Genomic DNA, 15,352 nt, shown 5'->3' on the forward strand with positions numbered 1-15,352 from the left:
GGCAGATCCGGAAGAGTCTGGTTGACTGGCAGATCCGGAAGAGTCTGGTTGACTGGCAGATCCGGAAGAGTCTGGTTGACTGGCAGATCCGGAAGAGTCTGGTTGACTGGCAGATCCGGAAGAGTCTGGTTGACTGGCAGATCCGGAAGAGTCTGGTTGACTGGCAGATCCGGAAGAGTCTGGTTGACTGGCAGATCTGGAAGAGTCTGGTTGACTGGCAGATCCGGAAGAGTCTGGTTGACTGGCAGATCCGGAAGAGTCTGGTTGACTGGCAGATCCGGAAGAGTCTGGCTGACTGGCGGATCTGGAAGAGTCTGGCTGACTGGCGGATCCTGGCAGACTGAAAGATCTGGCTGCTCCATGCTGACTGGCGGCTCTGGCTGCTTCACACTGACTGGCGGCTCTGGCTGCTCCATGTAGGCTGACAGCTCTGGCGGCTTCTTACAAACTGGCAGCTCTGGCGGCTCCGTGCAGATTGGCAGCTCCTTACAGACTGACAGCTCCTTGCAGACTGACAGCTCCTTGCAGACTGGCAGCTCCTTGCAGACTGGCAGCTCCTTGCAGACTGGCTGCTTCATGCAGACTGACAGCTCTGGCTGCTCCATGCAGGCTGGCAGCTCTGGCTGCTCCATGCAGGCTGGCAGCTCTGGCTGCGCTGAACAGGCGGGAGACTCCAGCAGCGCTGTAGAGGAGTAAGGCTCTGGCTGCGCTGGAGAGGTGAGGCGCACTGTAGGCCTGATGCATGGTGCTGGAACTGGTGGTACTGAACCAAGGACACGCACAGGAAGCCTGGTGCGGGGAGCTGCTACCGGAGGGCTGGGGTGTGGAGGTGGTACTGGATAGACCGGACCGTGCAGGCGCACTGGAGCTCTTGAGCACCGAGCCCGTCCAACCTTACCTGGTTGAATGCTCTCGGTCGCCCTGCCAGTGCGGCGAGGTGGAATAGCCCGCACTGGGCTATGCAGGCGAACCGGAGACACCGAGCGCAAGGCTGGTGCCATGTAAGCCGGCCCAAGGAGACGCACTGGGGACCAAATGCGTAGAGCTGGCTTTATGGCATTTGGCTCGACGCTCAATCTAGCCCGGCCGATACGCGGAGCTGGAATATACCGCACCGGGCTATGCACCCACACTGGGGACACCGTGCGCACCACTGCATAACACGGTGCCTGCCCGGTCTCTCTAGCCCCCGGTAACCACAGGAAGTTAGCGTAGGTTTCCTACCTAGCGTAGCCCTACTCCCTGTGAGCCCCCCAAGAAATTTTTGGGGCTGACTCTCGGGCTTCCATCCGCTACGCCGTGCTGCCTCCTCATACCTGCACCTCTCAGCTTTCGCCGCCTCCAGTTCTTCCTTGGGGCGGCGATATTCTCCAGGCTGAGCCCAGGGTCCTTTACCGTCCAGTTCGTCCTCCCATGTCCATTTCTCCAGGTAGTGCAGCCTCTCCCACTGCAGCTGCTGCTGCTCCTGCTGCTGCTGCCTCTGTTGCCTCGCCTGTGGCTCCTGCCTGTTGACACGCTGCTTGGTCCGTTGGTGGTGGGTGATTCTGTAACGGCTTTCTTCTATCTCCTCCTCGGACGAGGAGGTGTAGCAAGGATCGGACCAAAATGCAGCGTGGCTATTGCAATCCATGTTTATTTATTAATAAACAAACACAAACTTTACAAAAACAATAAACATAATGTGAAAACCGAAACAGCCTAAACTGGTGCAAACTAACACAGAGGACACTAAGGACAATCACCCACAAAACACTCAAAGAATATGGCTGCCTAAATATGGTTCCCAATCAGAGACAACGATAAACACCTGCCTCTGATTGAGAACCACTCCAGACAGCCATAGACTTTGCTAGATCACCCCACCAGCTACAATCCCAATACATACCAAAACCCCAAGACAAAACACACCACAATACAAAAACCCCATGCCACACCCTGGCCTGACCCAATACATGAAGATAAACACAAAATACTTTGACCAGGGCGTGACAATATCCACAGTAAAACGAGTCCTATTTTGACATAACCTGAAAGGCCACTCAGCAAGGAAGAAGCCACTGCTCCAAAACTGCCATAAAAAAAGCCAGACTAAGGTTTGCAACTGCAAATTGGGACATAGATCGTACTTTTTGGAGAAATGTCCTCTGGTCTGATGAAACAAAAATAGAACTGTTTGACCATAATGACCATCGTTATGTTTGGAGGAAAAAGGGGGAGGCTTGCAAGCCGAAGAACACCATCCCAACCGCGAAGCACGGGGGTGGCAGCATCATGTTGTGGGGGTGCTTTGCTACACGAGGGACTGGTGCACTTCACAAAATAGATGGCATCATGAGGGCGGAAAATTATGTGGATATATTGAAGCAGCATCTCAAGACATCAGTCAGGAAGTTAAAGCTTGGTCGCAAATGGGTCTTCCAAATGGACAATCACCCCAAGCATACTTCCAAAGTTGTGGCAAAATGTCTTAAGGACAACAAAGTGAAGGTATTGGAGTTGCCATCACAAAGCCCTGACCTCCATCCTGTAGAAAATTTGTGCGCAGAACTGAAAAGGCGTGTGCGAGCAAGGAGGCCTACAAATCTGACTCAGTTACACCAGCTCTGTCAGGAGGAATGGGCCAAAATTCACCCAACTTATTGTGGGGAGCTTGTGGAAGGCTACCCAAAATGTTTGACCTAAGTTAAACAATTTAAAGACAATGCCACCAAATACTAATTGAGTGTATGTAAACGTCTGTCCCACTGGGAATGTGATGAATGAAATAAAAGCTGAAATAAATCATTCTCTCTACTATTATTCTGACATTTCACATTCTTAAAATAAAGTGGTGATCCTAACTGACCTAAGACAGTGAACTTTTATTAGGATTAAATGTCAGAATTTGTGAAAAACTGAGTTTGAATGTATTTGGCTAAGGTGTATGTAAACTTCCGACTTCAACTGTAAGTGTACAGCCACTCCACTGTTGTCAATCAGTTTTTTTGAACAATAACTAATTTCCCTTTATGAGGTCCGTCATTTAAAAAATATATATTTTACCCCTTTTTCATGGTATCCAATTGGTAGTTGTTACTGTCTTGTCTCATCGCTGCAACTCCTGTACAGACTCAGGAGAGGCGAAGGTCGAGATCCATGCGTCCTCCGAAACACAACCCAACCAAGCCGCACTGCTTCTTGACACAATGCACATCCAACCCGGAAGCCAGCCGCACCAATGTGCCGGAGGAAACACCGTACACCTAGCGACCTGGTCCGTGTGCACTGTGTCCAGCCCACCACATGAGTTGCTACCCTCCCTATCCCGGACGACGCTGGGTCAATTGTGCGTTGCCCCATGAGCCTCCCGGTAGCGGCCGGCTGCGGCAGAGCCTGGGCTTGAACCCAGAATCTCTGGTGGCACAGCCTTAGACCACTGCGCCACCCGGGAGGCGCATGAGGTCTGTAATTTGAGTCACAACATGTTGACACTAAGACAATAATTGGAAATGTATGATCCAGCTGTGTGGTGCCCACCGAAGCCTCCCTCCCAGACCATGTGTTTTCGCTCTCCAAGGCTGACGTGGGGAAAACTCTCAAAAGAGTGAATATTCACAAGCTGACCAGCTGGCGGGCATCTTCTCAAACATCTTCAACCTCTCCCTGTCCCAGGCTGTAATCCCTACTAGTTTCAAGGTGACTACCATCGTTCCAGTGTCCAAGAAAACCAAGGTGACATGAAGTGTTTTGAGAGGCTTGCCACTTCAAGTCCAGGCACACTGGACCCACTCCAATTTGCCTACCGCTCCAACAAATCTCCAACAAATCTCAAATCATTATGGTGCTAGGACAACAATCTCTCCCTCAACATCAGCAAAACAAAGGAGTTGATTGTTGACTTCAGTTAGCAGAGGAGGGAACATGCCTTGATCCACATCAACAGGACTGCATTAGAGATAGTCAGCAGTTTTAAGTTCCTCGGCGTCCACATCACAGAGGACTTGACATGGACTAACAACACCACCACTCTTGTCAAGAGGGCACAACAACGTCTTTACTTCCTAAGGCAGAAATTCGGCATGCCACCCCAGGTCCTCTGCAAATACTACAGCTAAACCATCGACAATATCCTGACCAGTTGCATCACAACCTGGTACAGGAATTGCTCCATCTATGACCAAAAGGACCACCATCAAGGACCCCACACACCCCAGCAACGAGCAGTTCATTCCCTTACCATCAGGCAAACGGTATTGGAGCATGAGGTCTGATACCAACAGGCTCAGAGATTCTAGAGGCTTCAGAGATTCTAGAGGCTCAGAGATTCTCAGAGTTTCTATCTACAAGCCATCAGACTGCTGAACACTTGAACTGGACTTATCACCTATGCTGACTCTCTGCACTCACGCACACACGCATGCACACATGCACACACACACCAACACATTTTCATGCTACACGTCGCAACTTCTGCTACCAGACTCTCATTTACTATTGCTAATACTCCACAATTTAAATGATTGTCCCCCAATAGCTCCTTCCCCAATATATTGGACTATAAATTGTGTCTTCCTGTATTATAATAAATGTTAACATGTTTATTCTATTCTACTGTCATTTACTTTATGTTCATATTCTTATCTTTATTATTTCTTATTGTTGTTGCATTGCCTTTCATTGGACGGAGTGTAACATGTGTATCCTGTACATACTACTAATTGAACTTGAAAGTTGTACATGATTTTCAATATTTCAGTATTCAGTTTAATCATATAAACCTGTACTGGAACTAAATAAGAAGAATCAGCGCTACACAGTTAAGTTGATCACTTATAGGGATAAACGCTGTAGGATAGATTTTCCTGGGGGCCCCCTCTGGGTGCACATTTAGTTTTTTGCCCTAGCACGTCACAGCTGATTCAAATAGTCAAAACTTGTTTAAATCAGCTGTGTAATGCTGGGGCAGAAACCATAAGGTGTACCCAGGGGTGGCCCAGGATCGAGTTTGGGAAACCCTGCTGTACAGTAATTATTCTCTAAAGCAGTGTCTACTGTTTTCATATGTTCCGTAAAGCCTTTCTAATGTCCGTCCTAAGTAATTCCTCTTCAGTACCTTTCCTCACCTTAAAGCATAGAGACCATTCTGTCCTCATCCACTCCCATCTCGTTAGCCTAATGAGAAGCAGTAGTTTCTTAAAGCATAGAGACCATTCTGTCCTCATCCACTCCCATCTCGTTAGCCTAATGAGAAGCAGTAGTTTCTTAAAGCACAGAGACCATTCTGTCCTCTTCCACTCCCATCTCGTTAGCCTAATGAGAAGCAGTAGTTTCTTAAAGCATAGAGACCATTCTGTCCTCTTCCACTCCCATCTCGTTAGCCTAATGAGAAGCAGTAGTTTCTTAAAGCACAGAGACCATTCTGTCCTCATCCACTCCCATCTCGTTAGCCTAATGAGAAGCAGTAGTTTCTTAAAGCATAGAGACCATTCTGTCCTCATCCACTCCCATCTCGTTAGCCTAATGAGAAGCAGTAGTTTCTTAAAGCACAGAGACCATTCTGTCCTCTTCCACTCCCATCTCGTTAGCCTAATGAGAAGCAGTAGTTTCTTAAAGCATAGAGACCATTCTGTCCTCTTCCACTCCCATCTCGTTAGCCTAATGAGAAGCAGTAGTTTCTTAAAGCACAGAGACCATTCTGTCCTCTTCCACTCCCATCTCGTTAGCCTAATGAGAAGCAGTAGTTTCTTAAAGCACAGAGACCATTCTGTCCTCTTCCACTCCCATCTCGTTAGCCTAATGAGAAGCAGTAGTTTCTTAAAGCATAGAGACCATTCTGTCCTCTTCCACTCCCATCTCATTAGCCTAATGAGAAGCAGTAGTTTCTTAAAGCATAGAGACCATTCTGTCCTCTTCCACTCCCATCTCATTAGCCTAATGAGAAGCAGTAGTTTCTTAAAGCATAGAGACCATTCTGTCCTCTTCCACTCCCATCTCGTTAGCCTAATGAGAAGCAGTAGTTTCTTAAAGCACAGAGACCATTCTGTCCTCTTCCACTCCAATCTCATTAGCCTAATGAGAAGCAGTAGTTTCTTAAAGCATAGAGACCATTCTGTCCTCTTCCACTCCCATCTCGTTAGCCTAATGAGAAGCAGTAGTTTCTTAAAGCACAGAGACCATTCTGTCCTCTTCCACTCCCATCTCGTTAGCCTAATGAGAAGCAGTAGTTTCTTAAAGCATAGAGACCATTCTGTCCTCTTCCACTCCCATCTCATTAGCCTAATGAGAAGCAGTAGTTTCTTAAAGCACGTAGTGGGACTGTTTAGAGAGGGATGTGTTTGGTTATTAAGGTAGCTAACTCCACACATCTGCACACTGTCAGTCCGCCACATACTGGGACACCACTGTTCAGTGTCTTAATCCTCCTTAAGCCTCGCTGAAACCCCAAGTGAGTTGTGCATCCTGAAAAACAACAACTGGCTCCATTAATCACTCTAATGTTCTTTGTATTTTTAACCCTTCCTATTTATCAGACTGATTGAGCGTGACGACAGGGCTCCAATCCCCATGCCCGTCCCAACATCCAGGGACCACGTTGATTCATGGTCTATATGCTTCTCATCACACCGTGGTCCCCTGTTGTGTGCCCTGCCTCCCTTAACTTCCCTCCTTTTCCTCCTCCCTTACCTCACATCCCTCCCCTCCCTCCTTCCCTCCCTCACCATCCTCCACTGCCACCTTCCTCTTCCCCCAATAGGACTTCGGTGATGACGGCTCCCTCTACATCACCAAGGTGACAACCATCCATATGGGGAACTACAGCTGTCATGCGTATGGATATGAAGAACTCTGCCAGACCCATGTACTGCAGGTGAATGGTTAGTAATGGCATATACTTGACATTTCATGGTCATTTGATGGCATGTGTTCACCAGAATTCTGACCTGACCTAATGTGTTGCAGTGCATCACTGCGTTCAATGTTAAATTCCTTTTTTTGTTGTTGATTTATATTTACAAATAGTTTGAATAGATAAATAGTTTGAATAGATAACAAATCATTTGAATAGATAACAAGTAGTTTTAATAGATAACAAATAGTTTGAATAGATAACAACTAGTTTGAATAGATAACAAAAAGTTAGATGCTTTCGTGGGTTAAGGACCTTCCAGGGTCAGGACTGGCAATCCCTGTCTCAAACCCTGCCTCAACCCCTGCCTCAAATCCTGTCTCAAATCCTGTCTCAGACTCTTTTGGCAGCAACAGTGTTCCAATCACAAAACATGCCATTGTTTTCAACATGTCCCACATATTATCATAGAAAGCAAATCAAGTCTATACCCATGGTGTTTTACTCACCCTACTCAGATGATTCCACCCTGAGCATGAACAGTGTTATATCTACAGTACATCAAATAGCCAGCAGGAATCAGCTCAGAGGGGCTGGCTGCAGGCACTTAGCAAAACACACTGCTCTACTAAATCATTCCCATAAGTCTTTTTTTGCTGAGACTGTGATTACCGGGCCTTCCTCTTCATTGAGGACCTTGCGAGAGCCGTTTGTACCGTCTGTACTGTATCAAATCAAAGATAACAATCTCAATTTCCCGAGCTTTATTTCATTGCTCGCACAGATATGCATAGACAAAAATAGCAATTAATAGCAATCAATTAACAAGGATTATAGGCGTGATTGTGTGTTGTAAGGCAGGATTTCTGCTAATTGCAAAACGATACAGCTGCATCTGAGACAGTTGAGGAGGGAGGGAAATGTTTGCTTCCTGAAAGGCAGGTTATCTTCGAAGACAATTACCATGCGTTTGTGTTTGGATATGAAGTGTTTCACCTGTAAATAATGACTGGGGCTGCTCAACAAAGTGGATTTTCTTGCCTCTCCTATATTGTATGTGCCTTCAGATTCACCTTCTTAACTTCCTTCAATAGTGGTCTTATTTGCTGTTATAAACATTTGCGCTGGACTCTGTTGTAACGCAGTGCCTGTAGCTATGTGTGATTTTGTGTGGTACTGGTGTGAAATGAAAGCCTTTCTGCCTGCTGTGCCTGTGTAATTATACCTCTCTGACTCCACTCTATTGTGGCTATGTTTGTCTCTTTGTGTGTGTGTGTCTATGTATTCAGTTCCCCCAGTGATCCTGGTCTACCCAGAGACGCAGGCCCAGGAGCCTGGTGTGTCTGCCAGCCTGCACTGCCACGCCGACGGCATCCCAGACCCTAAGATTCTGTGGCTGAAGAACGGCATGGACCTGCAGCCCAGACCCGCCAAGCAGCTCTCCCTCATCGGTAAGGCACCAGGCTACTCCTGCCCACACTCACAAGACTGTATGTGTTCTAAATTACACCCTATTCCCTATATAGTGCATTACTTTTGACAAGGGCCCATAGGCCATATATAGGAAATAGGGTGCCATTTGAGCCGCACACTGTTATTACCATCACAGCGACTCCTGTTTAGCAGAAACACCATTATGAAGGGAACCATGGAGGTGTTGCTATACTACTGGCGCATTCTGTGTCACACCCTCCTGTGTTGCCAAATCCAAGTTTAGGGTCACCGCTTTGATTATTGTTATTTTGCCAGCCACTGATTTTAGAAGAGTAAATATCCAATCCAAGCCTTTGAAGAACACGATAAAGAAAAAGATAGAACAACAGTGTGTGAAAATGAATTATACAGCAGCCTGCCATGTGAGAGAGTTGAAGGGGAATTTCAATTTCTGAGGGGACACAAGAGTGTCTTTTATGGAGTAACCCTCATTAGATGGCAGTTTACAGGCTGTGTGTGGATCATTACCTGTGGTAATAGCCTGTTATCAGGCTTCAGATTCAGCTGAAACAAGGGAGGCTCTGCAAGGTTCATATATACATTAACATCCTGCAATCCAGCTTCACAGATCTGCCAACTGTCACTCTCACAGCCCAGTTTAGACTTGGCAGATCCGTGGAGCTGGATTCCAGGATGTTCATTTAATTGCTATTTGGGGTAGATCTGAAAATACCCTTATCTAGTAAAGGTTTAACAGGGTGCTCAAACATAAGAGTCTACAGAATGAAGCCATTTTCCAGAGTTATACTCTTAGCTTATTTGGCAGAATATTTGAACATTGGATCAGTATATAGGTATTCCAACTCAGAATTATATTAGTTTCCCCTCTGGAACTAAGGCTAATGTTGGTCTTGTGGAGCTCACGAATCCTGCCAGGATGAGGGGAAGGCGACAGTACTCACGAATCCTGCCAGGATGAGGGGGAGGCTACAGTACTCACTGATGCTGCCAGGATGAGGGGAAGGCTACAGTACTCACGATGCTGCCAGGATGAGGGGAAGGCTACAGTACTCACTGATGCTGCCAGGATGAGGGGAAGGCTACAGTACTCACTGATGCTACCAGGATGAGGGGAAGGCTACAGTACTCACTGATGCTGCCAGGATGAGGGGAGGCTACAGTACTCACTGATGCTGCCAGGATGAGGGGGAGGCTACAGTACTCACTGATGCTGCTAGGATGAGGGGAGGCTACAGTACTCACTGATGCTGCCAGGATGAGGGGGAGGCTACAGTACTCACTGATGCTACCAGGATGAGGGGAGGCTACAGTACTCACTGATGCTGCCAGGATGAGGGGGAGGCTACAGTACTCACTGATGCTGCCAGGATGCGGGGAGGCTACAGTACTCACTGATGCTACCAGGATGAGGGGAGGCTACAGTACTCACTGATGCTACCAGGATGAGGGGAGGCTACAGTACTCACTGATGCTGCCAGGATGAGGGGAGGCTACAGTACTCACTGATGCTGCCAGGATGAGGGGAGGCTACAGTACTCACTGATGCTACCAGGATGAGGGGAGGCTACAGTACTCACTGATGCTACCAGGATGAGGGGGAGGCTACAGTACTCACTGATGCTGCCAGGATGAGGGGAGGCTACAGTACTCACTGATGCTGCCAGGTTGAAGGGGAGGCTACAGTACTCACTGATGCTGCCAGGATGAGGGGAGGCTACAGTACTCACTGATGCTACCAGGATGAGGGGAGGCTACAGTACTCACTGATGCTACCAGGATGAGGGGAGGCTACAGTACTCACTGATGCTGCCAGGATGAGGGGAGGCTACAGTACTCACTGATGCTACCAGGATGAGGGGAGGCTACAGTACTCACTGATGCTGCCAGGATGAGGGGAGGCTACAGTACTCACTGATGCTGCCAGGTTGAAGGGGAGGCTACAGTACTCACTGATGCTGCCAGGATGAGGGGAGGCTACAGTACTCACTGATGCTACCAGGATGAGGGGAGGCTACAGTACTCACTGATGCTACCAGGATGAGGGGAGGCTACAGTACTCACTGATGCTGCCAGGATGAGGGGGAGGCTACAGTACTCACTGATGCTGCCAGTATTAGGGGAAGGCTGCAGTACTCACTGATGCTGCCAGGATGAGGGGAAGGCTACAGTACTCACGGATGCTGCCAGGATGAAGGGAAGGCTACAGTACTCACTGATGCTGCCAGGATGAGGGGAAGGCTACAGTACTCACTGATGCTGCCGTTATGAGGGGAAGGCTACAGTACTCACGGATGCTGCCAGGATGAGGGGAAGGCTGCAGTACTCACGGATGCTGCCAGGATGAAGGGGAGGCTACAGTACTCACTGATGCTACCAGGATGAAGGGGAGGCTACAGTACTCACTGATGCTGCCAGGATGAAGGGGAGGCTACAGTACTCACTGATGCTGCCAGGATGAAGGGGAGGCTACAGTACTCACGGATGCTGCCAGGATGAAGGGGAGGCTACAGTACTCACGGATGCTGCCAGGATGAAGGGGAGGCTACAGTACTCACGGATGCTGCCAGGATGAAGGGGAGGCTACAGTACTCACGGATGCTGCCAGGATGAAGGGAGGCTACAGTACTCACTGATGCTGCCAGGATGAAGGGGAGGCTACAGTACTCACGGATGCTGCCAGGATGAAGGGGAGGCTACAGTACTCACGGATGCTGCCAGGATGAAGGGGAGGCTACAGTACTCACGGATGCTGCCAGGATGAAGGGGAGGCTACAGTACTCACTGATGCTGCCAGGATGAAGGGGAGGCTACAGTACTCACGGATGCTGCCAGGATGAAGGGGAGGCTACAGTACTCACGGATGCTGCCAGGATGAAGGGGAGGCTACAGTACTCACTGATGCTGCCAGGATGAAGGGGAGGCTACAGTACTCACGGATGCTGCCAGGATGAAGGGGAGGCTACAGTACTCACGGATGCTGCCAGGATGAAGGGGAGGCTACAGTACTCACGGATGCTGCCAGGATGAAGGGGAGGCTCCAGTACTCACGGATGCTGCCAGGATGAAGGGGAGGCTACAGTACTCACGGATGCTGCCAGGATGAAGGGGAGGCTACAGTACTCACTGATGCTGCCAGGATGAAGGGGAGGCTACAGTACTCACTGATGCTGCCAGGATGAAGGGGAGGCTACAGTACTCACTGATGCTGCCAGGATGAAGGGGAGGCTACAGTACTCACTGATGCTGCCAGGATGAAGGGGAGGCTACAGTACTCACGGATGCTGCCAGGATGAAGGGAGGCTACAGTACTCACTGATGCTGCCAGGATGAAGGGGAGGCTACAGTACTCACTGATGCTGCCAGGATGAAGGGGAGGCTACAGTACTCACTGATGCTGGCAGGATGAAGGGGAGGCTACAGTACTCACGGATGCTGCCAGGATGAAGGGGAGGCTACAGTACTCACTGATGCTGCCAGGATGAAGGGAGGCTACAGTACTCACTGATGCTGCCAGGATGAAGGGGAGGCTACAGTACTCACGGATGCTGCCAGGATGAAGGGGAGGCTACAGTACTCATGGATGCTGCCAGGATGAAGGGGAGGCTACAGTACTCATGGATGCTGCCAGGATGAAGGGGAGGCTACAGTACTCATGGATGCTGCCAGGATGAAGGGGAGGCTACAGTACTCACGGATGCTGCCAGGATGAAGGGGAGGCTACAGTACTCATGGATGCTGCCAGGATGAAGGGGAGGCTACAGTACTCATGGAAGCTGCCAGGATGAAGGGGAGGCTACAGTACTCATGGATGCTGCCAGGATGAAGGGGAGGCTACAGTACTCACGGATGCTGCCAGGATGAAGGGGAGGCTACAGTACTCATGGATGCTGCCAGGATGAAGGGGAGGCTACAGTACTCATGGATGCTGCCAGGATGAAGGGGAGGCTACAGTACTCACTGATGCTGCCAGGATGAAGGGGAGGCTACAGTACTCATGGATGCTGCCAGGATGAAGGGGAGGCTACAGTACTCACTGATGCTGCCAGGATGAAGGGGAGGCTACAGTACTCATGGATGCTGCCAGGATGAAGGGGAGGCTACAGTACTCACTGATGCTGCCAGGATGAAGGGGAGGCTACAGTACTCACTGATGCTGCCATGATGAAGGGGAGGCTACAGTACTCACTGATGCTGCCAGGATGAAGGGGAGGCTACAGTACTCACTGATGCTGCCAGGATGAAGGGGAGGCTACAGTACTCACTGATGCTGCCAGGATGAAGGGGAGGCTACAGTACTCACTGATGCTGCCAGGATGAAGGGGAGGCTACAGTACTCACTGATGCTGGCAGGATGAAGGGAGGCTACAGTACTCACGGATGCTGCCAGGATGAAGGGGAGGCTACAGTACTCACTGATGCTGCCAGGATGAAGGGGAGGCTACAGTACTCACTGATGCTGCCAGGATGAAGGGGAGGCTACAGTACTCACGGATGCTGCCAGGATGAAGGGGAGGCTACAGTACTCATGGATGCTGCCAGGATGAAGGGGAGGCTACAGTACTCATGGATGCTGCCAGGATGAAGGGAGGCTACAGTACTCATGGATGCTGCCAGGATGAAGGGGAGGCTACAGTACTCACGGATGCTGCCAGGATGAAGGGGAGGCTACAGTACTCATGGATGCTGCCAGGATGAAGGGGAGGCTACAGTACTCATGGATGCTGCCAGGATGAAGGGGAGGCTACAGTACTCATGGATGCTGCCAGGATGAAGGGGAGGCTACAGTACTCACGGATGCTGCCAGGATGAAGGGGAGGCTACAGTACTCATGGATGCTGCCAGGATGAAGGGGAGGCTACAGTACTCATGGATGCTGCCAGGATGAAGGGGAGGCTACAGTACTCACTGATGCTGCCAGGATGAAGGGGAGGCTACAGTACTCATGGATGCTGCCAGGATGAAGGGGAGGCTACAGTACTCATGGATGCTGCCAGGATGAAGGGGAGGCTACAGTACTCACTGATGCTGCCAGGATGAAGGGGAGGCTACAGTACTCACTGATGCTGCCAGGATGAAGGGGAGGCTACAGTACTCACTGATGCTGCCAGGATGAAGGGGAGGCTACAGTACTCACTGATGCTGCCAGGATGAAGGGGAGGCTACAGTACTCACTGATGCTGCCAGGATGAAGGGGAGGCTACAGTACTCACTGATGCTGCCAGGATGAAGGGGAGGCTACAGTACTCACTGATGCTGGCAGGATGAAGGGGAGGCTACAGTACTCACGGATGCTGCCAGGATGAAGGGGAGGCTACAGTACTCACTGATGCTGCCAGGATGAAGGGGAGGCTACAGTACTCACTGATGCTGCCAGGATGAAGGGGAGGCTACAGTACTCACGGATGCTGCCAGGATGAAGGGGAGGCTACAGTACTCATGGATGCTGCCAGGATGAAGGGGAGGCTACAGTACTCATGGATGCTGCCAGGATGAAGGGGAGGCTACAGTACTCATGGATGCTGCCAGGATGAAGGGGAGGCTACAGTACTCACGGATGCTGCCAGGATGAAGGGGAGGCTACAGTACTCATGGATGCTGCCAGGATGAAGGGGAGGCTACAGTACTCATGGATGCTGCCAGGATGAAGGGGAGGCTACAGTACTCATGGATGCTGCCAGGATGAAGGGGAGGCTACAGTACTCACGGATGCTGCCAGGATGAAGGGGAGGCTACAGTACTCATGGATGCTGCCAGGATGAAGGGGAGGCTACAGTACTCATGGATGCTGCCAGGATGAAGGGGAGGCTACAGTACTCACTGATGCTGCCAGGATGAAGGGGAGGCTACAGTACTCATGGATGCTGCCAGGATGAAGGGGAGGCTACAGTACTCACTGATGCTGCCAGGATGAAGGGGAGGCTACAGTACTCATGGATGCTGCCAGGATGAAGGGGAGGCTACAGTACTCACTGATGCTGCCAGGATGAAGGGGAGGCTACAGTACTCACTGATGCTGCCAGGATGAAGGGGAGGCTACAGTACTCACTGATGCTGCCAGGATGAAGGGGAGGCTATAGTACTCACTGATGCTGCCAGGATGAAGGGGAGGCTACAGTACTCACTGATGCTGCCAGGATGAAGGGGAGGCTATAGTACTCACTGATGCTGCCAGGATGAAGGGGAGGCTACAGTACTCACGGATGCTGCCAGGATGAAGGGGAGGCTACAGTACTCACGGATGCTGCCAGGATGAAGGGGAGGCTACAGTACTCACGGATGCTGCCAGGATGAAGGGGAGGCTATAGTACTCACGGATGCTGCCAGGATGAAGGGGAGGCTATAGTACTCACGGATGCTACCAGGATGAAGGGGAGGCTACAGTACTCACGGATGCTGCCAGGATGAAGGGGAGGCTATAGTACTCACGGATGCTACCAGGATGAAGGGGAGGCTATAGTACTCACGGATGCTACCAGGATGAAGGGGAGGCTATAGTACTCACGGATGCTGCCAGGATGAAGGGGAGGCTATAGTACTCACACGGATGCTACCAGGATGAAGGGGAGGCTACAGTACTCACGGATGCTGCCAGGATGAAGGGGAGGCTATAGTACTCACGGATGCTACCAGGATGAAGGGGAGGCTATAGTACATTACCCATTTATCTGTGCATTTCACAAAAACAGATCGTTCAAATACAAACGTGTGTTTTTCAGGTGGTAGAATTTTCAGTAAAATCCATTTTTCTAAATGAGAACGAAGAAAATGTATATTGCATTTTGTGTACATTGGTGCCTGTAGAAGTTGTTCATATTAGCTCAGGGTTTATCTCAGGCCCTGGCTCTGTCAGTTCTTGTTCAGCACTATGAAGTTATCCTCCTCTGCCTGCCAGTTCACATTTAGGAGTTACATGGAAAGAGATCAAGAGAGGGGGATCAAAGACGACATAGAGAGGGAGGGAGAGATGAGAGGAGGAACGTGAAAGACTGGCACATGATCTTTGACACGGCGCGTGAAAGCAGCTGTCTGACACGGGCGTCCTTCACTCCTGCTGCAGTGTTGTGAAAATTG

General features: G+C 50.0%; 1 protein-coding gene across 1 annotated transcript in view; it reads left to right on the forward strand.

Moving 5' to 3' along the window:
- LOC112228197 (follistatin-related protein 4-like) overlaps nt 1-15,352 on the forward strand; it is a 235,837-nt gene that overhangs the window by 198,413 nt on the left and 22,072 nt on the right. The window contains exons 8-9 of the mRNA XM_024393305.2: nt 6,734-6,854; nt 8,116-8,277. Coding sequence (XP_024249073.1) covers nt 6,734-6,854; nt 8,116-8,277 — 283 coding nt within the window. The remainder of the gene's footprint in view (nt 1-6,733; nt 6,855-8,115; nt 8,278-15,352) is intronic.

This window comes from Oncorhynchus tshawytscha, linkage group LG30 (assembly GCF_018296145.1).
Source record: "Oncorhynchus tshawytscha isolate Ot180627B linkage group LG30, Otsh_v2.0, whole genome shotgun sequence".
NCBI lineage: Eukaryota > Metazoa > Chordata > Actinopteri > Salmoniformes > Salmonidae > Oncorhynchus > Oncorhynchus tshawytscha.